At 54.1% G+C, this 23,391-nt stretch overlaps 3 protein-coding genes across 7 annotated transcripts; all 3 read right to left on the bottom strand.

Annotated features, from left to right (window-relative positions):
* Positions 1–5,901: 5,901 nt before the first annotated feature.
* LOC128815079 (protocadherin alpha-8-like) lies at positions 5,902–8,971 on the bottom strand. The gene is made up of 3 exons (XM_053991475.1): positions 6,344–8,971; positions 6,075–6,147; positions 5,902–5,957 (listed from the first exon to the last, which is right to left on the bottom strand). Exons 1-3 carry the CDS (start codon positions 8,936–8,938, stop codon positions 5,902–5,904), a joined length of 2,724 nt encoding a protein of 907 aa, XP_053847450.1. The 5' UTR covers positions 8,939–8,971.
* A 4,781-nt stretch (positions 8,972–13,752) lies between these two features.
* Positions 13,753–16,360, bottom strand: LOC128814921 (protocadherin alpha-13-like). Of its 5 annotated transcripts, XM_053991240.1 has the most exons (3): positions 14,626–16,360; positions 14,550–14,587; positions 13,753–14,509 (listed from the first exon to the last, which is right to left on the bottom strand). In XM_053991240.1, exons 1-3 carry the CDS (start codon positions 16,325–16,327, stop codon positions 13,817–13,819), a joined length of 2,433 nt encoding a protein of 810 aa, XP_053847215.1. In that variant the 5' UTR covers positions 16,328–16,360; the 3' UTR covers positions 13,753–13,816. The 5 variants fall into 5 exon arrangements, with proteins under 5 accessions (XP_053847215.1, XP_053847214.1, XP_053847211.1 ...); XM_053991239.1 differs by having other exon boundaries at positions 13,753–14,557; positions 14,621–16,360; XM_053991236.1 differs by having other exon boundaries at positions 13,753–14,557; positions 14,600–16,360.
* A 3,601-nt stretch (positions 16,361–19,961) lies between these two features.
* LOC128814920 (protocadherin alpha-6-like) lies at positions 19,962–23,239 on the bottom strand. Its single transcript, XM_053991234.1, has 2 exons — positions 20,771–23,239; positions 19,962–20,148 (listed from the first exon to the last, which is right to left on the bottom strand). Exons 1-2 carry the CDS (start codon positions 23,237–23,239, stop codon positions 20,098–20,100), a joined length of 2,520 nt encoding a protein of 839 aa, XP_053847209.1. The 3' UTR covers positions 19,962–20,097.
* Between the last annotated feature and the right edge of the window lie 152 nt (positions 23,240–23,391).

Consider the following 23,391-nt stretch of genomic DNA (forward strand, 5'->3'; position numbering starts at 1 on the left):
CGCCGCTGCCTCCGCTCCGTCATGGTAATCTCTCTTCCGTGTCCAGCTCCTCTCCCTCTGTGTCTTTCTCTCCTTTGGTTGTTTTTTTTTTGGTTTTCTTTTTCTTTTTTCAACGTGCTTCATCATTTTCTCTTTATTCCACTGTTTTAATCTATCCTGTTATCTTTCAATCTTTTATTTTTAATCTTTTCGTTTCTCTTTTTACATTTTTCTTTTCTTTTTTACTCCTTTTTTGCCCCTCCTTCTCTTTGTTCTTTCTTTCACTTCTTTTTTCTCTTCTTTCTCTACTTTCTTCTTGCCCTGCCTCTCCAGTTTTTACTGCCCTTTTTCTTTTATTTCCATCCTTCTCTTTTAAAACTCCCCCAAGTTGCTGGTGCCCTCCCATGGGTGACTGAGGCAATCCATGCAGGAGCCATGAGCTCTAATTTCAGGGTATCATCTCCTTTGCACGGGACAGGAGCCAATGTAGAGAGCACAGGAGACCAACTTCACTCAGCGATACAAGAGAACATCCGTGTATCCTGGTAATCTCCATGACATACCCTCCATTGATTCCTCCTCTTTGTCACCTTCCTTTCTTTATTCCTTTCTTCTTTCTTTTTTTTTCTTTTTTTCTCCCTCTCCCCCATTTCATCCCACCTTTTTGTCTACAGAGATAACATTGCTGTATGCTAGCAAACTTATTTAATGTTTAATTTTTCATTTTTTCCTTTTTCTCTCCATTGCATTTTCATTCTTTCATGGTTTTGGTTTTTTTTTTCTCCTTTTCTTTATCTTGTCCTTCCCTCACTGTCTCTTCTTCCTCCTTTGCCTATTCTCTTTTAATACAGTATTTTCCACATGACTACATCAGTCTCACTATGGAGTGCAGATATACAGTTACACAAAATCTCTTATTCCTGTTGCTCATTACTCCTCATCGAGGCTTGCACAGGGTTCCCAGTACCGAGGATACAGAGGTCCTCCACTGCAGAGAGCTTGTAGAGAAAATGCTGGTGCATGCTTAAAATGTCCTCTGTCATCCCTTCTTTCCTTATTTCTCTCTTTCTTCCTTGCTTGTTTTTTTGCCTGCAGAGATTCCCTTTCCATCCTCTTCCTTTCTTTATTCCTCTACTTACCTTGATTTTCTTTCCCTTCCTTTTCCTTTCATTCTTCACACTCCCCACTTTGATTTCTCTTCCCTTCTGCGTCCAAACTTTTCCACCTTTACCAAAATGTTTTCTAAACAAAATGATTTCTACATGTCTACATCCTCCTCTTCATGCATCAGAGACCTGCCCTTTAATGAGAGTGCTCATGGGGACCTTGCATGCCTCCTGATGAGGAACAACTGTCCTGACCTCCTCCAGAAAAAGTCAAGTAAATGGATTGTCCCTACACCTCCTCTCCCCTTCCCTCCCCGTTTGGAAGAAACCCACACTCCTCAGACTCCAGTCCCCTCCCGGAGCAGCAAATAACACAGCAAGGCAATAACATGACAAAGAACAGCTGCACTACACCAGAAAAAGCACACACCTCCCTTGGAATCAAAGACCAAGCCCCAAGTACTTTGACATCAGTGCAAACAGGCTCCAATAAGCACCAACAATCCATGAAATCCTCTCGCTTCACAACTCAAATGCATCACAGCCCAGCACACCATTCTGCCATGAACACTGAGAAAGCACAGTGCAACCACAGTTCCCAGGAATTCTTCATGTATTTCAATGAAGAGCTGTTCTTCCTGCCTCATTTTCCACCTGCTTGATGAATGAGAAACTCTTGCCTCTCCTCTCAGGCAGAGAAGCTCTGCCAGAAAAACACAGCAAGAACTTCCATACTCAGGGGTATTAGCCCCCAAGGAATACCTCTCACTCAATGCCATCATGTACCCAGAAATACCTATGAACCTAAACCCACGGCATTTTCCCTGAGAACGTGCTCTCCACTCCCAACACATCAATTTTGAGAAATTCATTAGAGGCCCGCCTCCATCCCTGCTGGCTGCCAACTGCTCAAACCATGCTGGAAGAAGCGAGAAAGAAATGAGAGCAGACTGTGGGGCTTTGTAGGTCCAATCCAGGAATTATAAAATATTTCAAGTTGGAAGGAAGCCACAAGGAGTGTTGAGTCCAACTCCCAATCTAGGCACATTTGCTCAATCCAAGAAGAAGATATCACAGCTAAATAGGTGTAGTAATAACTAAATAGGCATTATGGGCAAATAGGCACAGCTGTCTCTCAGACTCATCTTCTTCAGCATGAAGTGACTTACCTGTAGCATCACTGCTTGGTTCTTCAGAAAATAAATATTTTCAGAGCAGGAAACTGGTTCTAACACTAACAGAGACTACTGGGAACGATGGATAGAAAATAATTACGTGCATTCTAGAAAAGCCTTGAAATCACTGGGCAGAGCACAGTGCTCCCATGTGCATTTCTCTCATGGCGAAGAGGCACCACAAAGCTAAGGAAGGACATTGTCTCATCAGCCTCAGCTCAGGAGCATGGAAACATCATCCTACACACTGATAGAAAATTACCAAAATGTTTGACCACAGACAGGTGCCAAAGCTCAGGATCTCATCTGGTATTACCGACACATTGCTGACATGAGAGACAGAAAAACAAGACTGTGAGGCTTTGGTAAGAAGGGAGAAGAAAGAAAAATAATCCAATTCTATTGTACAGAAATGCAGGAAGAGAACAACTGGGCATAAGAATATGAAGAACTTTTGGGGAGCTGGAGGAAATCCCAGGCATTAGTAATATTTGTGGAGCCTTTTCTTGACATTTTCTACTAGAATCCTCTGTCTCACACCCTGGGAAATGGCAATTCCACCTAAGCAAACATTCTCCAGTCTTTCACCAAAGACACAGACTGTGTTCTGCAGATCATCTCCCTCAGGCAAGACCCTTCCCTGCTGTCACCCTCATCACAACACACACCCAGGTGCCATCTGCAGAATCTCTTTCACAATACCACAAAACCTGCTATAAGAATGTCATTTGCATATCCTCACCTTCCCTTACAACTGGCACAAAGAACACATGGAGGGATATGACGCCTCCCACTGTTTGAACCCAGATTCTTCTCATCTGCATATACTTCATGGTTTCTGCATTTCCAGCAATCTCTGGTGGAAACACCACAGAACATAAGAACTGACTCCTTAAGAACTTTATGACATAAAGGCATGTCAGTTCTCACCCCAGTCCACATGGATTTTGCACTTGGAGAGAATGAGAACAAATGCCAAAGCACAAGTCCACCTTATAGAATCAGCTGGGTGGGAGAATTTGTACCACAGAGGACCACAGCTGGGTTGCTGTGAAGGCTTTTGTGCGTACGTCAGACATAGAATGAGCCACCTGTGACAACGGGACACGTAACTTCAACCTAGGGCAAATTTTCAAGTCCACAAGTACGGGAAGCTGAATACACAAAAATGACATCTACATTATCACGTGCCCTTAATACTTAGCCTGAGGAGGACCAAGGAACCATGATGGAAAGCTCTGTGGCTGTGGAAGCTGCTATAGATGCCCACCACTATAAAGGAACAGGAGGTTGAAGTGCTGCCCTCCTCGAAAAGGTTGTCCAAAACAGGAATCATAAAAGTTCATTGGGAATTAGTCAGCAGTCTGCATACCACACCCTCTTTCCCAATGCCTTGTCTGCCTCAGGCAGACAGCAGCACAAGGGCCTGTCTCTGGTGGGAAATACTCATAATCCCAAGGGCGTGATGGGCAGTAAACTACCAGGGAATTAACTCAATACCCAGAAGGCCCTCAACTCCACACCCTTAGGAATGGATCTTGGGAAGGAATCTGTGCCAATCTTGCCTCATCATTTTCTCTAGGCATCCTCCATTCCCTCTTCTGGGAAGTGTTCTCCAGACAAGAACATCATCTCACATTCTTGTCTTCTTATGACATGGCCCACGGTCTTCCCAAGGATTTCCACTTCCCACAGACCGGGAGGTCACACCTCCTATTATGACATGGTCAGGGCCTGCTCAGCACCACTGCCATGTTCACCTCATCTCCTGTGGCTTCCCTAGTCTCAGATGGAAACATTACCCACTTGGAGAATGCTATTTCTAGAAGGCATGTCAGGACAACTCTAAAGGCCATGGCCAGTGACAGCATGCTGTGAAAGACCAACCCAAATGCTGAAAAATACATCAGTGCCAACAATACCTACTGCACAGGAGAATTTGGCGTTTGATGTGGTTGACTTTTTGAGGTTGGGGTTGTAATAGGTTGAAAATAGGGTTTCCAGGGTTTTTTTTAAGGGTGTGGCTGTTGATGCAAATATTGCCATAACATGAAAACAGGACAGCGTATGGTCATGCCACCTCACAGGACAATCCAGCTGCAATCCACTTCAGAAAGGCAAGACAAAAAAAAGAAAACCTACACTTTAGGTCACGCTCCTCTGCCTGCACACTTTCTACTGGTAACTAGAATAAAAACATACTTGGAGAAAGAAAAGTGTTTAACTGTGTCCCTGCTTTCACAATGACTCGGGTGAGCCAAGCAAATGGGAGAAATTGCACCATGAGGAGAGAGAAGAGTGAAGTCACAATTGTCATCTTGCATCACCTCTCTTATGGAGGAGAGTCAAAGAAGAGTACAGAGTTCTTCATAAGAAACCTCATTCAATACCAGCATGATCAGCAGTCAGCAGCAGTAACAGCACAATAAATACTACCTAGAGGACTGTCTCATGACACGGTCCATGGTTTTCCCAAGGACTTTCACTTCCATCAGACAAATCTCACTTCTCAAGGTCAACCTTGATACGAGGAAATGGCCAGGGCCTACACAATGCCACAGCCACATTCACCTCTGCAACCCCTCACCGCCTCCTTTACCTCCACAGGGCTCACTGCAGCAATCGTCAGCAGCGAGGGCACCATAAAAAACCATATAGATGGTATCATATAGACCATGCCCAGCACTCTACTCTTTCTAAAGGTGATGCCAGAATAAGTCCAAATGGCAATGGCATTGATTTCATGTTGTGATAGAATAACTCAATCACTGACAAGCACCCCAACGTAAAGGATTATATTGTTTCTGTAGGAGAATTCATGTTTCAGGTTTTGTTATTAGGGATTTTGGTGCTTGTTTGGTTGGTCGAGTTTATTCTTGGTTGGTAACTTTCCCGGGCCTTGAAAAGGACGTGGCTCCTGATACAAATATTCCAAGAATATCATAACAAGCCAGTGCTCTTTGTGCCAATTCTCTGGCCAGGAATGCAAGTCTACAAGCATTCCATCAATGACAGCACAAAACCTCCATACACCCGATGTTATATATGCTGTGCTCAGCAGACTCCCTGTCATTGACCCTTTGTATTTTGTAATGCTTCAGCTCTTCTGGATGGAAATCCTAATCACCTGCTAATTCCTCTCCTGAAATGTTAGACATCTATTTGTAGACATCATATCAGTATACCTCTAATAACAATGAGCACTGATTTCATTATCTGATGGGAAAAACAGATGCTGATGACCACAGCAGTGTAAGGGATAATATCCATACAGGTGTGTTTGTGTGGTTTTTAGGAGAATGTCTCCAGATAATTCACAACTCTGCCAGTGGTGATACAAATATTGAAAGAACTTCGAGAGAGGCAAGTGTCAATCTCCAGCTATGAACAAAAGTACATGGAATGATTTTGAGGGGGGAGGGGGTTGTGGAAAAAAAATCCCTTTTCTTACACCGGCTCTGAATCTCCAACCTCTATGTAAACAGTTTATAATGCTATCTAGAAAACCAACACACTGGAAAAAGAAAACAGGAAAAGCCCAAGAAGGCCTTGCCGGGTGCTATAATCAATCTGCTGGGAGAATCAATGGGGAAAAATTACACCACAGAGAGAGAAAACCTGGCGGCCTCAACGGCAGCCTTTCAGCACGTCACTTGCACTGGGGAGGACGAGGGCACAGGTTTGACAATGCTGATACCTGCAAAATCAGCAATCAAAAGGCAGTTAAGTGGCACATGGTGCCTGTGGGATCGTCATCACTACAGCCTGCGTGTCTTCACCTCCTTCAGCCAGATCGGGTTAAAATGCTACACACCAGCGAGCAAAAGCGTTGTCTGCAGAGCTGACACTTCGGCGCCCCTATTATCACAATCAACAGAGATTTCTTCCTAGGGGAGAGCAAACGTAGGAGATAACGACTTGCACTCGGAGCAAAAACCCTCAGCTACGGTCCACAAACTGCTGCTGGATGCCGGAAGACATTTCCCCAGCTCAGTAACAGCTGAGGGGCTCCGGCAAGGACGCAGCGGCAGATACAAAGGTGCCGTTAAGATTTTTAAGATTCAGCCAACATTATTACAGTGCCCTCAGGCCGTGGGGGACGGAGCCACCCGACAAGCAGCAACTGCACAGGGGTCGGGGGAGATCTGGCAGAGGGGGGAACGAAAGAGTAAAGGCGAACAAGGCAGTGCCACTGACCGTGTCGAGGAGAGCGGAGGGCTCCGGCTGCGTGTCCTTGGGCGCGGGGCCGGGCGGCGGCGGAGGGAAGTTGGGGCTGAAAACCATGAGGTCGCTCTTGGCCGCGCCGTCCGCCACGCACAGGCTGCGGCTGTGGCGCTGCGAGTACGACCAGCTGCCCACTTCGCTGGCGCACACGAGCGTCGTGGGCCCGGGCCCCGAGAGCACGGCCGCCCGCGGCGCCCAGCGCGACGCCCCGTACAGCACCACGGCCAGCAGGAAGAGGCTGGACACCGCGCAGATGGCCACCACCAGCCACACGTTGGTCGCCGCGCTCGCCGCGCCGGGGCCGAGCTCCACGCCCAGCGCCGACCGCGACACCGACGACGACGACGACGACGAGGATCCCGCGGCCGCGGCCGCCGCCGCCTCGGCGGCCTCGACCAGCGACACGCTGAGCGTGGCCGTGGCCGAGCGCGCCGGCTCGCCGTGGTCGCGCACGACGATCAGCAGCCTCTGGCGAGGCCCGTCCGCCTCGTCCAGCGCCCGCGCCGTGCTCACCTCGCCGCTGTAGAGCCCCACGCGGAACGGGCCCTTGCCCCGCGGCTCCCACAGCTCGTAGCGCAGCCACGCGTTGTAGCCCGAGTCGGCGTCCACGGCGCGGATCTTCGCCACCACCTGCCCCGCCGGCGCCCCCCACGCCGCCCACGCCCACAGCGTGCCCGACTCCGAGCCCGCCGCCGCCGCCGCCGCCGCCGCCTCGGCTGCCGCCACGCCGCCCGCCTCCGGTGCCGAGCCCGCGGGCGGCAGCAGCGCCGGCGCGTTGTCGTTCTCGTCCAGCACGAAGAGCTGCACCGTGGCGTTGCCGCACAGCGGCGGCTCCCCCGCGTCCACCGCGCGCACCTCGAACTGCAGCACCTGCAGCTCCTCGTAGTCCAGGGGCCGCAGCGCCCACAGACGCCCGCTCTCCGCGTCCACCGACACGTAGCTCGACGCCGCCCGCCACCCGCCGCCGCCCGCGCCGCCCTCCCACACCGAGTAGCTGACGCGCCCGTTGCCCGCCTCGTCCGGGTCCCGCGCCCACAGCCGCGCCAGCTCCGCGCCCGCCGCGTTGTTCTCCCGCGCCAGCACCGTGTACACGGCCTGCGCGAACGCGGGCGCGTTGTCGTTCACGTCCGACACCGGCACCCGCAGCCCGCGGCTGGCGCGCAGCGCCGGCGCCCCGCCGTCCTCCGCACGCACCTCCACCTCGTACTCCGACACCCGCTCCCGGTCCAGCGCCTCGCGCAGCACCAGCGAGTACGAGCCCGCGAACGTCGCCTCCAGACCGAACGGCGACGCCGGCCACACCCAGCACCGCACGCGCCCGTTCTCCCCCGAGTCCCGGTCCGACACGCTCAGCAGGGCCACCACCGTCCCCACCGACGCGTCCTCCGCCACCGGCACCGACAGCGACGTCACCCACACCTCCGGCGCGTTGTCGTTCACGTCCAGCACCTTTAGCTCCACTCGGCAGTGGCCCGACAGCGGGGGCCAACCTTGGTCTCTCGCTTCTATACGAAAATCATATATGCTGACTTCTTCGAAGTCCAGGGAGCCTGTGAGGTGAATCTCCCCAGTCTTGGAGTTGACGGAAATTAGATCTCTTCCACTCGGGGGAATGAAACTGCTCACTGTAAAGATAATTTCCCTGTTAACACCCTCATCCGCATCCGTAGCATTCACTCGTGCCACGAGCGTCCCCTCTGTAGCATTCTCTGGCAGCTGCACTTTATACACCGACTGGTTGAACTGGGGCGCGTTGTCGTTTGTGTCCAGCACGGAGATCACCAGCTCCATTGTCCCCGTCAGAGACGGCCGGCCCCCGTCACTCGCTGTCAGCACCAACCGGTGCACGGGAATCGTCTCGCGGTCCAGAGATTTCGTTAAAACAAGTTCAGGGAGAAGATTTCGCTCATTTGATTTTTGTAAATCCAGAGAGAAATGCTCGCTGGGGCTGAGTGTGTAGGAGAGCTGTGCGTTCGCTCCGATATCCGCATCCGACGCGCCCTCCAGAGGGAAACGAGAGCCCGGCAGAGTGGTCAGTTCCGCGATGCTGAGGTTTTTGCGGGCGGCGGGGAAGATGGGGGCATTGTCGTTGATGTCGGTGACCTCCAGCTCCACATGGAAGACGCGCAGCGGCCGCTCCAGCAGCACCTCCAGGCGCAGCGCGCACGGCGCGCTCTTGCCGCACAGCTCCTCCCGGTCGAGCCGCGAGCTCACCAGCAGCGCGCCGCTCGCCCCGCTCACCTCCACGCTCGCCCGCCGGCCCTGCGCCACCAGCCGCAGCCGCCGCGCCTCCGCCTCGCCCGCCTCCAGGCCCAGGTCCTGCGCCAGACGGCCCACCACCGTGCCGGCCTTGGCTTCCTCCGCCACCGAGTAGCGCACCTGCCCGCCCGCCAGCGCCCAGGCCGCCTGCAGCACCAGCACCCGCAGCACCGCCGCACACCAGCGCTCTCCCATCGCCGCCGCCGCCGCCGCTGTGGCCGCCGCCGCTGTGGCTGCCGGCCCCGGCCCGGGCCCCGCACGGCTCCCCGCCGCCGCCCGGACGCACCGGCTCTGCTGCCCGGCCCGCGCCGCCCCCCCGCGCTCACAGCCGGGCTCTCCGCCGCACCGGGGCGGAGCCGCCCACACGCCGTTCCTGAGCCTGCAGCGACACCGTGCGCTGCTCCGCCGCCTCACCCGATCCGCCACAGCGCCGCTGCCTCCGCTCTCTCATGGCCGTCTGCTCTGCTGTTTCTTCCTACCATGATTCTCTTTCTTTTTATTTTTAATGTTTTGTGTCTCTCGCTGTTCCTTGCAAACAATCCTTCATATCTTGTTCTTACCGCGTCTTTCTTACTTCATGTTGCTTTCTTCGCTCAATTCCCTCATTTTAATAATATTTCGTTTCCCTTCTCTCTCCTACTTTCCCCCCGTCTTTCTACTCTTTCCTCCTTCTCCGTCTTCTTTTCCTTCATCTTCTTCTTCGTCATTGTCCTCACCATTCTTTACTCCCTTTTTTTTCTTTTTCCATCCTCCACCATTCTTTAGCCGCACTGCAAAGTTCGTCAGTTGCCTCCAGCGCTGCGACACTGATCATCGAAGTGGGAGCCATCAGCGCCGGATCCCGATGCTATGGCCAGGATGGAGTTTTGTTATGTACCAACTCCAACTCTCTCGGCAGAGGTAGGTGCGTTCTGCTCATCTGCTGTATTGTCGCTTCTATTTTTCTATTGTGTACTTTTCTCCCTTACTTTTCTTTTGGCTTTATTTTTACTTGCATAAGCTCCTTACTTTCTTTTAAATCTTCTTCTTACTTCCATTTCCTATTTATTTTTTGCCCTTCTGCTCTCTCTCTTTCCCTTCTCTTTCCTTGTTCTGTTTCCCCATCTTTTCTTTCCTACTTATCCCTGTCCTATTTTGCCCCCTCCTCTTCTAATTCCACCTTCTCTATTCTTCTCCTTTTTTTCCTTGGCCAAAATGTTTTCAACGTCCTCACAACGAACAATGTAAATGTCCTTTGGAAAAAGATCTCATTCTTTTTTTTTGACACTGATTCCTTCAAGTCTATATTTATTTTTTTATCTCATTTTCTACTTCTTTCTTCCTGTCTCTTCGTCCTTTCTCTCTTCCTTTATCTTTGTTTTCTTTCCTCATTCTTTGCGCCATGACATTGCCTTTCACATTTTCTACTTCCATCCTTGTAACTTCTGCTCATTTTTTCCTTCAAGAAATATATTAAAGATATCTACAGCACCCCTGCCACAAACCACAGACATGCCTTTGGGCCAGAGTTCTCATTTCTCTTCCCTACCACCTCCTACCCCTGTGGATAGGGAACAACGAACAACATTTCTGCTTACCTCCCACCCATGCACCTGCAGATTCCCCTCCCTTTAGAACAAAGGCCAAACTCTTCAGCCTCCAGTCCTCTCAAGGACCTGCAGTAGCACAGCAAGGCAGTCAGATGGCAAAGAACAGCTCTGCTACATCAGAACAGGCTCCACCACCCTGACACAAAAGCCTGAGAAACAGCTGCTGAGGCACCTAATGAAAGAGGCTCCGAAGATTCCAAACAACACTGACGAGTCCCTCATTCGGGAACTCAAACTCATCACAGCCCGGCACAATGATCCTCCGGTGTCACAAACGCACAATGACATCACAGTCGAGCAGTCCTGCTACCCTTCTATGAAGAGCTCTTCTTCCTGACTCATGTTCCACCTGCAAATCCAACCCAAAACCACAAATGTAACACCATGGCATTGCCACTGAGAATATCTGCTGCATGCCCAACAACATCTATCCCAAAAATGCATTAATGTCACTTCTCCATCTGTCCTTGCTTCCACGTGCTCACCCTGTGCCAGGCAGCAACAGGAAAGGAATGAGAGCAGGCTGTGGTGCTCCAAACCCACAGGCATTTCAATCCAGGCAACATTCAGTCAATCCAATATGAAGACACCACAGCTGAACAGGAACCAAAGTACTTTTGCCTCTCACACACAGCTTCTTCAGGTACAAGCAACTCACCCGTAGCATTGCTGCTTGCTTTTTCAGGAAAAGAAACACCACAACCAGGAGTATAGGATTTGAGGGAACGTGTCCCTTGATGTTACCAGCAATTTCCTGTCCCTAGCAAGAGCAAGACCAGAGAAATAACCGAGATAATGTTCCAAGAAGGCCGGCATGATACAAATTTGCAAAACTTTCAGTTTGACCAACAACATTCCACACAAAATACAAGCATTATCAGGCACGTATGGCAGGTAGTGTCACAAGCAGCAATGTCACAAGGAACAAGAGAGCACAAGAATATGCAGAACTACAGGAGGCCCTGACAGGGTCCCAGGGGAGCAGCCCTATGCACATGGGCCTTTTCTCAAGGTTTGCTACTTATATTCTTTATCCCATAGCATGTGAATTGAGATCTCTGTAACTCCTCCCCAACGACATAGATTGTGTTCTACTCAGTAGCCACATTTTCTTTAGGCAACATTCTTTCCCGCTCAAACTCATCCTCCCCACCTCACGGGTCCAGGCCCTATTTAGTGCCACATGCAGAATCACTGCCAAAATATCAAACATTGCTAGAACCCAGCAATATGACCCAGCTGTAAACTCTGCTCTGCGTGATTCAATTCTTTGTACATCCTCATCTTCCTACATGATTGGCATAGAGAACATACTGAGGGCTGCAAAGCCACACAGCAGCTGGCAGGCTCTCCCCAGCTGCCTGTTCACCAACAATGCTTTGCTCCTTTTCAGCAATCTCAGGTGGAAACACCACAAAGCTTCATTTAGAGTTCATGAAGATTCTGTGATTAGAATTGTGACAGCTCTGACCCCAGTCCACACATCTTTATATCATCAAGAGAACCACAGCAAATACCAAAGCACAAAAGCACTCCCAAGGTCAGTTGAGTGGGAGAACTTGTACCACATGAAACCAGAGCTGGGCTGCAGTGCAAGTTTGTACCTGCAAACACCAGAAGGAGCTCCGTGTGACATCAGAACAAATCATCTCCCCTGAGGCCACCTGTGCAGTGCACAAGTAGGGGAAGTTGAGCACATAAAGATTACAGACTCATTGTCCTTATAAATCCCACCTGAGAAGGAGCAAGGAACCATCATGGCAACACCAATGGCTGTGAAAACATCTATGAATGCCCACCATGACACCAGGACAGCAGCCTGAAGCGCTCCCCTTCCACAACAGCAGTTCTGAAACAAGCAGCTCATCCAACAACATTCAGCACTCTCCATCTCACCAGCTCTTACCAACGTACGGCCTACACCAGGCAGGCAGCAGCACAGGGCTTATCTCTGGTGAAAGATACTGAGAAGCTCAAAGAACATTTGTGAGCATTTCAGTATCAAACACTGTCTCATGATCAGGAAGGTGTCCCACTCCAGACCCCTAGGGCCTGGGAAATAATCCTTGGCAAGAGCATTCTGTTCCATCCTGCCTCACACTTTCCTTTAGTGCATCCTCCACTCACCACTCTGAGACGTGTTCTCAGGACAAAATACAATCTCATGTTCTTTTCTTACATCATGGCCCGTGGCCGTCCCATGGATTTGCAGTGTCCCCAAAATCATGTTTTCCCACTTCTCAAGGTCACCCTCCAGAAAAGGAAATGGCCAGGCCCTACTCAATTGTCACAGACCCCAGTTTTATTCCTATCTCAAAGCTCAACACGGTTTTTGCTTATCCTTCTCAGCAATGACAATACTATAATAAACTCAGGGATGGCACCGTCCATGCAGTTTACAGCAGAACCTCTGATGCTGACATTTCATGTTTTGTGATGCTTCAGCTATCTCAGATGGAAACACCTGGGAGTAAAATTCTTTCTAAAGATGATATTGGGACAACTCTACATGGTCACGTCATTGATGTCATGCTCTGAGGAAAAAAACCCAAAGTAATGGTGGAAACAAAACTCTAACGTGATAGTTACTGTGTAGGAGAGTGTTATTTGAGACTTGTTGGGGGGAATGGTGGTTCTTTGATTTTTGGGGCTGTTGCTTTGTTTCTTCATTACAAAAGAAATTTTGAAGGCTTTGAAGGCATTTGAAGTGATGTCACCATTGATGTAAATTTTGAAAGAACACCAAAACAGGCGAGTGTATTTCATGCTATTTCTCCGGCCAGGATCACAAATCCACAACCTCAGGAACAGGGGCAGCAGGAAAAGAAAAAACTTTCTTCCTTGTTACACTTTCCTTGGGCCATACTCCTTTGGCCCTATACTTTATGCTACTTTTAAAGCAACATAATATGTGGGAAAAGATCATGGAAACACGGAAATGTTAGTCACACCTTCCCTACTTTCTTAATGAGTCTGGTGGTAGAATGAAAATGAAGAACTCTTGTCTATGAAAATACAACGGTCACCTTGCAACAGACATTCTCGTGAGCAGAATTAGAGGGGAAAAACAGTTTTCCATAAGAAACCAGACTAACACCAGCACGGTCAGCAGTCACCAAAGGCAATAATGCAATACACAGTGCTTGGCGGACTGCAAACATCAGAACCTACATTTTTTCTGATTGTTCAGCAAGGTCGTGGGGAAATACTACACACACGCAGGCAAGGCTGTTTCCAAAGCTGACACCTTGGGACGCCTCTCATCACAATCGGCAGTGATATCATTCTAGGACATAAGAGTTCACACACAGAGCAGTAAACTGCAGCAAGAGACCATAACAGCTCCGGGGCTTGGCAATAATCCTATATTCCCCCGAAGGGCAGATCAAAAGCTGCCACTGATATCCTTAAGCACCCGTCAATCACTCATCGCTCTCGACCCATGGGAACGGAGCCTGCACACGTGGCAGGACAGAAGGGTTAGTTAGGGGTGAGAGACGAGCAAGGTGTTGCCACTGACCGTGTCGAGGAGAGCGGAGGGCTCCGGCTGCGTGTCCTTGGGCGTGGGGCCGGGCGGCGGCGGAGGGAAGTTGGGGCTGAAAACCATGAGGTCGCTCTTGGCCGCGCCGTCCGCCACGCACAGGCTGCGGCTGTGGCGCTGCGAGTACGACCAGCTGCCCACTTCGCTGGCGCACACGAGCGTCGTGGGCCCGGGCCCCGAGAGCACGGCCGCCCGCGGCGCCCAGCGCGACGCCCCGTACAGCACCACGGCCAGCAGGAAGAGGCTGGACACCGCGCAGATGGCCACCACCAGCCACACGTTGGTCGCCGCGCTCGCCGCGCCGGGGCCGAGCTCCACGCCCAGCGCCGACCGCGACACCGACGACGACGACGACGACGAGGATCCCGCGGCCGCGGCCGCCGCCGCCTCGGCGGCCTCGACCAGCGACACGCTGAGCGTGGCCGTGGCCGAGCGCGCCGGCTCGCCGTGGTCGCGCACGACGATCAGCAGCCTCTGGCGAGGCCCGTCCGCCTCGTCCAGCGCCCGCGCCGTGCTCACCTCGCCGCTGTAGAGCCCCACGCGGAACGGGCCCTTGCCCCGCGGCTCCCACAGCTCGTAGCGCAGCCACGCGTTGTAGCCCGAGTCGGCGTCCACGGCGCGGATCTTCGCCACCACCTGCCCCGCCGGCGCCCCCCACGCCGCCCACGCCCACAGCGTGCCCGACTCCGAGCCCGCGCCCGCCGCCGCCGCCGCCTCCGCTGCCGCCACGCCGCCCGCCTCCGGTGCCGAGCCCGCGGGCGGCAGCAGCGCCGGCGCGTTGTCGTTCTCGTCCAGCACGAAGAGCTGCACCGTGGCGTTGCCGCACAGCGGCGGCTCCCCCGCGTCCACCGCGCGCACCTCGAACTGCAGCACCTGCAGCTCCTCGTAGTCCAGGGGCCGCAGCGCCCACAGACGCCCGCTCTCCGCGTCCACCGACACGTAGCTCGACGCCGCCCGCCACCCGCCGCCGCCCGCGCCGCCCTCCCACACCGAGTAGCTGACGCGCCCGTTGCCCGCCTCGTCCGGGTCCCGCGCCCACAGCCGCGCCAGCTCCGCGCCCGCCGCGTTGTTCTCCCGCGCCAGCACCGTGTACACGGCCTGCGCGAACGCGGGCGCGTTGTCGTTCACGTCCGACACCGGCACCCGCAGCCCGCGGCTGGCGCGCAGCGCCGGCGCCCCGCCGTCCTCCGCACGCACCTCCACCTCGTACTCCGACACCCGCTCCCGGTCCAGCGCCTCGCGCAGCACCAGCGAGTACGAGCCCGCGAACGTCGCCTCCAGACCGAACGGCGACGCCGGCCACACCCAGCACCGCACGCGCCCGTTCTCCCCCGAGTCCCGGTCCGACACGCTCAGCAGGGCCACCACCGTCCCCACCGACGCGTCCTCCGCCACCGGCACCGACAGCGACGTCACCCGCACCTCCGGCGCGTTGTCGTTCACGTCCAGCACCTCCAGCACCACCTTGCAGTGACCCGACAGCGGGGGCGTTCCTTTATCCTTTGCTTCAATTCGAAAATCATATATGCTGACTTCTTCGAAGTCCAGGGAGCCTGTGAGGTGAATTTCCCCAGTATTCGGATTGATGGAAATCACATCTTTTCCGCTCGGGGGAATTAAGTTCGTCACAGTAAATGTCACTTCACTGTTAATTCCCTCGTCTGCATCTGTGGCATTGACCCTCGTCACCAGCGTCCCCACCGCAGCGCTCTCTGGCATCTGCACTTTATACACCGACTGGTTGAACTGGGGCGCGTTGTCGTTTGTGTCCAGCACGGAGATCACCAGCTCCATTGTCCCACTCAGAGACGGCCGGCCCCCGTCACTCGCTGTCAGCACCAACCGGTGCACGGGAATCGTCTCGCGGTCCAGAGGTTTCGTTAAAACAAGTTCAGGTTCAATATTTCGCTCATTCGATTTTTGTAAATCCAGAGAGAAATACTCGCTGGGGCTAAGTGAATAGGAGAGCTGCGCGTTCGCTCCGATATCCGCATCCGACGCGCCCTCCAGCGGGAAACGGAACCCAGGAGGCGAGTTCTCCGATAAACTGAGGTTTTTGCGGGCGGCGGGGAAGATGGGGGCATTGTCGTTGATGTCGGTGACCTCCAGCTCCACATGGAAGACGCGCAGCGGCCGCTCCAGCAGCACCTCCAGGCGCAGCGCGCACGGCGCGCTCTTGCCGCACAGCTCCTCCCGGTCGAGCCGCGAGCTCACCAGCAGCGCGCCGCTCGCCCCGCTCACCTCCACGCTCGCCCGCCGGCCCTGCGCCACCAGCCGCAGCCGCCGCGCCTCCGCCTCGCCCGCCTCCAGGCCCAGGTCCTGCGCCAGACGGCCCACCACCGTGCCGGCCTTGGCTTCCTCCGCCACCGAGTAGCGCACCTGCCCGCCCGCCAGCGCCCAGGCCGCCTGCAGCACCAGCACCCGCAGCACCGCCGCACACCAGCGCTCTCCCATCGCCGCCGCCGCCGCCGCTGTGGCCGCCGCCGCTGTGGCTGCCGGCCCCGGCCCGGGCCCCGCACGGCTCCCCGCCGCCGCCCGGACGCACCGGCTCTGCTGCCCGGCCCGCGCCGCCCCCCCGCGCTCACAGCCGGGCTCTCCGCCGCACCGGGGCGGAGCCGCCCACACGCCGTTCCTGAGCCTGCAGCGACACCGTGCGCTGCTCCGCCGCCTCACCCGATCCGTATCTTCGCCCGCGCTGCCGACCCGAGATGGGTATGTTTCCTGTCGTGTCTTGTTCTCGCCCTCCTCTTTTTTTTCCCTTATATCTTCCTCTTTCTTTGCACGCCGTCTTTCATTTCTTCTTCTTCTTTCTTCACAGCCCTTTTTCATTTGTCTTGCTCCCTCCAATTTCTTCTTTTCGGTCATGTTTCGTTTTTCTTTCTTTTTGTTCTTTGTACTCTTTTTCTTCATTGTCTCTCTTCTTTTTCGTCCTTGTTATGCCACTCTCCATTCTTTCCACTCCGTTCCTATCTCCTTCCACTCCCCTGTAGTCTTTAGCCGCACTTGGGAGATCCCCAGTTTTCTCTGGCTCCGCAGAGACCATCAAATGCGGAACCATCAGCTCTAATTAGGGAGCATCGTTGCTGGAGAGCTCTGCTGCTCCAGCCAAGGCTGTTAGGATCCAGCTCTGCTCATTGTCTGCCGATACGTTTGGTGCCTGCTGGTCAGCTCTATGGTCTGTTTTATATTTCCATTCTTCCTTCATTTCTTACTTTCATGCTGGCTTTATTTTTATTTGCATGGCTTCATTATTTACTTTGCTACTAGTAGTACTACCACTATTATTATTACTATTATTTTCCATATGCTATTTGTATTTTCCGTTTCCTCTTCCATTTATCCTCTTTCCCTTCTCTTTCCTTGTTCTTTGTCTATGTCTTTTCATTCCTGCTTATCCTTGTCCTATGCCTTTCCCCTCCTCCTCATCTGTTTCCATCTTGTCTCTTCTGATCTTTTTTTTTCTTCACTGAAATATTTCCAAAATCCTCACAATGTACTTTGGGAAATATCACTTATTCTTCTTCTTTTACCTGACTCCTTCATGTACCTCTTTGTTTAGTTGAGGGGTTTTTTTTAATCTTCTTTCTACATTCTTCCTCTTTTCTTGTCGTTGCCTCCCCTGCTTTTCTAGTTCCATACTTACATCTTCTGGGTATTCTTTCCTTCAACAAAATCTTTTTAAAATACCTACAGCACCCCTTCCACGAACCACGGACATGCCCTTGGGGCCAGGATCTCATTTCTCCTCCCTACACCTCCTGTCCATATGGAGAGGGGGCAGCCTACTTGCTGTCCATGCACCTCCAACTTCCCCTCCCTCCAGGAAAAAGGACACGCTCTTCAGCCTCCAGTGCTCTCAAGGAGTCAGCAATAACACAGCAAGGCAGTCAGAGGGCAAAGAACAGCTCTGCTACATCAAAAGAGGTTCCACCACTCTCTGACACAGAAGCTGAGCCCAAAATTATTAGGATATTTGTGCATAAAGGCCTGAAAGAGTTCAAACAAATCAGGGAATTTTCCCATTCAATAACTCAAACCTCTCACAGCCCAGCATGACAACCCTCCTTAAAGACTTGAAAAAGCACTGGGCAACTACAGCTCCTGAGGACTCATCACGTACCTCAGTCCTTCCTGAGTCACTTTCCTCTGGCATGTTCAAAGTTCTCTTCCTTTCTGGAAGGCACTTGCTGCCTAGACAACACACCAAGAACCTCGGCATCTACGAGGCCCCACGGAAACTCTCTCACTCACCTTAGAATGATCCACTTGTCACACAGCCAACAAAAGCCACGAAGACAACACCACAATAATGTCGCTAAGAACACTCCCTTGACCTCCTACACGTTGTTTTAGTGAAAAGAATTTCCTCCCTTCCCGCTTGCTGTCACCCACTCAGGCTGTTCCTGGAAGCACCAGAAAAGGAATGAGAGCGGGTAACAGCTGCTCTGTTGGTCCAATAGGGTGAACATTCTGCTGATTCAACAAAAAGATGCAACAACTGAACAGGGAACTAAAGTACACCAGTCTCAAGAACATCCACATTCAGTCTATGACTTACCTCTTCTGAACTGGTTCCTTCTTCAGAAAATAAATATTTTTGGGGCAGGAAAGTAGATTTTAAAGGATAATTATGCTTAACATTATCAGTGTTTCTGGTGAAGCTGGACAGAAAAATATCACTTATGTTCCACAGAAACTGGACAGCATGAAGTGTCCATTACACACTTCTAGTTGGAAAAGGAAGCAGACCTGTAAGCTACAGAAATTCTCTCAAAGTAAATCTTAGAAGACAGGACTAGGCATCCCCCACACTGATGGAGAATGGCCCAAATCTGCCATGTTGCCAATGAGAGACAAGAAGTAAACACAGCAACAAACACACACAGCAAAACAAAAGCATGTGCAGTTTAATAGAGAAGAGAATTAAAAAAAAAAAAAAAAAAGAGTCCCATTCTCCTGTATTGAAATGCAAACTTTGGCAACATCTTGAATACCAAGACCCATCTAGCGAGACAAAAAGCAGAGAGGCAATGAGGGAATGATTTAGGGAAGGCTCGGCAGCATGATCCAAACTCCAAAAGGTTCTCTTTGACCAATAACCTTCCACAGCAAACCCAAGTAATTAAAGGCATAAAGGGTAGATGTTTTCACTAAGAGCAATACCAGGAAGAACAACAGTACCCGAAGTTATGCAGAACTTCTGTGTGACCTGAGAGAATCCCAAGGAAGCAGCACAGTGTGCTAGAACCATTCCTGAAGTATTCTACTGTAATCCTGTATTTTGCACCCTGGGAACTGCGACCTCCACCGCTAAACAGACATTCTCCATTTCCTCCCCAAAGTGCTGCAAATGCATTCTGTGATTCTTTGACTTTTCCCTCATGCCACGATGGTTTGTGCCTTTTCAGCAATTTCAAGTACAAACCGAGTGCTTAAAGGTTCTGTGATTAGAGTCATGAACAGCACTGATCCCAGTCCCCACAGATCTTCTTCAAGAGATCACACCAAACCTGAACCACAAATCCAGTCAAAACGTGAGCTGGGCAGAAGAATTTACAATAGAAAACCAGAGCTGGGCTGCTCTGTAGATGTGGAGGTTTGGTGTGCACATCCAGACACCAGAATAAGCCCTGTGTGATAACAGGACACACCATCTCTACCCAGACTGACCGTGCAGGAGCACAACAAGGGGAAGAAAAGCACAACAAGATTACACCCGCCCCCTCAACTGCCCTTAAAAATCATGTCTGAAGAGATGAAGCAAAGATCCACTATGGCAAGAGCTGTGGAAGCTGCTTTAAGTACCCTACAATACACATGGAAAGCAGTTTGTAGTGCCACCCTCCCACAACACTCCTAAAACAGCAGCAAAGATGTTCATCAGTCTGCATGTTACCAACTGTTACCCAACACATTCCACATGTCAGCCCAGAGGCAGCACAAGGAACTGTCTCTGATGGAGGATATTCATAACCTCAAAGGACTCTGTGGCCCTTGCAATACCACATATTATCTCAAGATCCAGAAAGCCTCCAACATCAGACCCTTGGAACTTGGGAAAGAATCCTGGGCAGAAACACTCCGTGCCAATCCTGCCTCCTGCTAGGCATGCTCCATTCCTCACTTTGTAACATTAATTCTCAAGAAAAAGGCATCATCTCACATCTCCTCTTCATCTCTTCTGATGTCATGGACCATGGTCTTACAAATTATTTCCAGTTCTCTCAGATAAGTCTTCCCTGCTCCAGAACACCATCCCAGTTTTCACAATGACTCTGCTGGACCAACCAAAATGGAGAAATCACTCTCTGCTGATTGAAAATGCACTAGACCAGAAGTCCAAATCGTCAGCTGTCCCCATATCTCCCATAGAGGAAAATGACAGAGGATGAGGACAAAGAACAAATCCCAGCTGATACCATCAAGGTCAGCACTCTGCAAAGGCAATACGGCGGTACAAAGTGCCTGCGGGTCTGTTACCCGCACAGCCTCCTTCTTTTGCGCTGCTACAATAAACCCGGGAGAAAACACTCCGTACCAGACAGCAAAAGCGCTGTCTGCAGGGCTGACTCCTTAGAAAAGTGATTTCATTTTACGAAAAAACAATTCATATCCACACCAGCAAACCTCAGCTGCGGACCGTAATATCAAACGGGTGCCGCTATACCTTTTTCTTTAGCAAGCCTTCCCCTCCCACCAGCAGGAGTTCTTGGGCTGCAGGAGGACCCTGCGACAGCTGCAAAGGTGCCTTTGATTTCTTAAGCACCCGTCAAGCACCCACCGCCCTCCAGCCACGGCCATTTGGCCTGGATCCCAGCAGCTACTGCACGGGGCACAGAAGAGAAGGCGCAGAAAAAGGAGAAAATAAGCAGATGTGAGCAAGATATTGTCACTGACCGTGTCGAGGAGAGCGGAGGGCTCCGGCTGCGTGTCCTTGTGCGCGGGGCCGGGCGGCGGCGGAGGGAAGTTGGGGCTGAAAACCATGAGGTCGCTCTTGGCCGCGCCGTCCGCCACGCACAGGCTGCGGCTGTGGCGCTGCGAGTACGACCAGCTGCCCACTTCGCTGGCGCACACGAGCGTCGTGGGCCCGGGCCCCGAGAGCACGGCCGCCCGCGGCGCCCAGCGCGACGCCCCGTACAGCACCACGGCCAGCAGGAAGAGGCTGGACACCGCGCAGATGGCCACCACCAGCCACACGTTGGTCGCCGCGCTCGCCGCGCCGGGGCCGAGCTCCACGCCCAGCGCCGACCGCGACACCGACGACGACGACGAGGATCCCGCGGCCGCGGCCGCCGCCGCCTCGGCGGCCTCGACCAGCGACACGCTGAGCGTGGCCGTGGCCGAGCGCGCCGGCTCGCCGTGGTCGCGCACGACGATCAGCAGCCTCTGGCGAGGCCCGTCCGCCTCGTCCAGCGCCCGCGCCGTGCTCACCTCGCCGCTGTAGAGCCCCACGCGGAACGGGCCCTTGCCCCGCGGCTCCCACAGCTCGTAGCGCAGCCACGCGTTGTAGCCCGAGTCGGCGTCCACGGCGCGGATCTTCGCCACCACCTGCCCCGCCGGCGCCCCCCACGCCGCCCACGCCCACAGCGTGCCCGACTCCGAGCCCGCGCCCGCCGCCGCCGCCGCCTCCGCTGCCGCCACGCCGCCCGCCTCCGGTGCCGAGCCCGCGGGCGGCAGCAGCGCCGGCGCGTTGTCGTTCTCGTCCAGCACGAAGAGCTGCACCGTGGCGTTGCCGCACAGCGGCGGCTCCCCCGCGTCCACCGCGCGCACCTCGAACTGCAGCACCTGCAGCTCCTCGTAGTCCAGGGGCCGCAGCGCCCACAGACGCCCGCTCTCCGCGTCCACCGACACGTAGCTCGACGCCGCCCGCCACCCGCCGCCGCCCGCGCCGCCCTCCCACACCGAGTAGCTGACGCGCCCGTTGCCCGCCTCGTCCGGGTCCCGCGCCCACAGCCGCGCCAGCTCCGCGCCCGCCGCGTTGTTCTCCCGCGCCAGCACCGTGTACACGGCCTGCGCGAACGCGGGCGCGTTGTCGTTCACGTCCGACACCGGCACCCGCAGCCCGCGGCTGGCGCGCAGCGCCGGCGCCCCGCCGTCCTCCGCACGCACCTCCACCTCGTACTCCGACACCCGCTCCCGGTCCAGCGCCTCGCGCAGCACCAGCGAGTACGAGCCCGCGAACGTCGCCTCCAGACCGAACGGCGACGCCGGCCACACCCAGCACCGCACGCGCCCGTTCTCCCCCGAGTCCCGGTCCGACACGCTCAGCAGGGCCACCACCGTCCCCACCGACGCGTCCTCTGCCACCGGCACCGACAGCGACGTCACCCGCACCTCCGGCGCGTTGTCGTTCACGTCCAGCACCTCCAGCACCACCTTGCAGTGACCCGACAGCGGGGGCGTTCCCTTGTCTGTTGCGTCCACTTGCAGGCGGTAGAGACTAACATCCTCGAAGTCTAAGTCACCCGTAAGATGGATCTCTCCGCTATTTTTGTCAATTCGGAAAACGTCTCTTCCATTCTGCGGGGACAGGGTCTGGAGCGAATAGGAGATATTACTGTTCACCCCCTCATCCAGATCCGTGGCATTTAGTCTAATCACCAAAGTGCCGCGTTCTGCGTTTTCGGGCAGCTGCACTTTATACACCGTCTGATTGAACTGGGGCATGTTGTCGTTCACATCCAGCACGGAGATCACCAGCTCCATTGTCCCCGTCAGAGACGGCCGGCCCCCGTCAGTCGCTGTCAGCACCAACCGGTGCACGGGAATCGTCTCGCGGTCCAGAGATTTCCTGAGGACCAGGAATAAGGACTCACCGTCCTCCTCCGTTTTTTGTAAATCCAGAGAGAAATACTCGCTGGGGCTGAGTGTGTAGGAGAGCTGCGCGTTCGCTCCGATATCCGCATCCGTCGCGCCCTCCAGAGGGAAACGAGACCCCGGCAGAGACAATTCCGCGATGCTGAGGTTTTTGCGGGCGGCGGGGAAGATGGGGGCATTGTCGTTGATGTCGGTGACCTCCAGCTCCACATGGAAGACGCGCAGCGGCCGCTCCAGCAGCACCTCCAGGCGCAGCGCGCACGGCGCGCTCTTGCCGCACAGCTCCTCCCGGTCGAGCCGCGAGCTCACCAGCAGCGCGCCGCTCGCCCCGCTCACCTCCACGCTCGCCCGCCGGCCCTGCGCCACCAGCCGCAGCCGCCGCGCCTCCGCCTCGCCCGCCTCCAGGCCCAGGTCCTGCGCCAGACGGCCCACCACCGTGCCGGCCTTGGCTTCCTCCGCCACCGAGTAGCGCACCTGCCCGCCCGCCAGCGCCCAGGCCGCCTGCAGCACCAGCACCCGCAGCACCGCCGCACGCCAGCGCTCTCCCATCGCCGCCGCCGCCGCCGCTGTGGCCGCCGCCGCTGTGGCTGCCGGCCCCGGCCCGGGCTCCGCACGGCTCCCCGCCGCCGCCCGGACGCACCGGCTCTGCTGCCCGGCCCGCGCCGCCCCCCCGCGCTCACAGCCGGGCTCTCCGCCGCACC

Source organism: Vidua macroura, chromosome 15 (assembly GCF_024509145.1).
Source record: "Vidua macroura isolate BioBank_ID:100142 chromosome 15, ASM2450914v1, whole genome shotgun sequence".
Taxonomy (NCBI): domain Eukaryota; kingdom Metazoa; phylum Chordata; class Aves; order Passeriformes; family Viduidae; genus Vidua; species Vidua macroura.

What these genes read in the sequence shown, in the direction of transcription:
- LOC128815079 (XM_053991475.1), bottom strand. Translation starts at nt 8,938, where the DNA reads ATGGGAGAGCGCTGGTGTGCGGCGGTGCTGCGGGTGCTGGTGCTGCAG. An exon ending in CCGTCCCCCACGGCCTGAGG is followed by an intron (nt 6,148 to 6,343) that starts GCACTGTAATAA and finishes GCTCTCCCCTAG; the next exon opens with GAAGAAATCTCTGTTGATTG. An exon ending in GACAACGCTTTTGCTCGCTG is followed by an intron (nt 5,958 to 6,074) that starts GTGTGTAGCATT and finishes CTGATTTTGCAG; the next exon opens with GTATCAGCATTGTCAAACCT.
- LOC128814921 (XM_053991235.1), bottom strand. Translation starts at nt 16,327, where the DNA reads ATGGGAGAGCGCTGGTGTGCGGCGGTGCTGCGGGTGCTGGTGCTGCAG.
- LOC128814920 (XM_053991234.1), bottom strand. Translation starts at nt 23,239, where the DNA reads ATGGGAGAGCGCTGGCGTGCGGCGGTGCTGCGGGTGCTGGTGCTGCAG. An exon ending in CCTCCGCTCTCCTCGACACG is followed by an intron (nt 20,149 to 20,770) that starts GTCAGTGACAAT and finishes TTGGTCCAGCAG; the next exon opens with AGTCATTGTGAAAACTGGGA.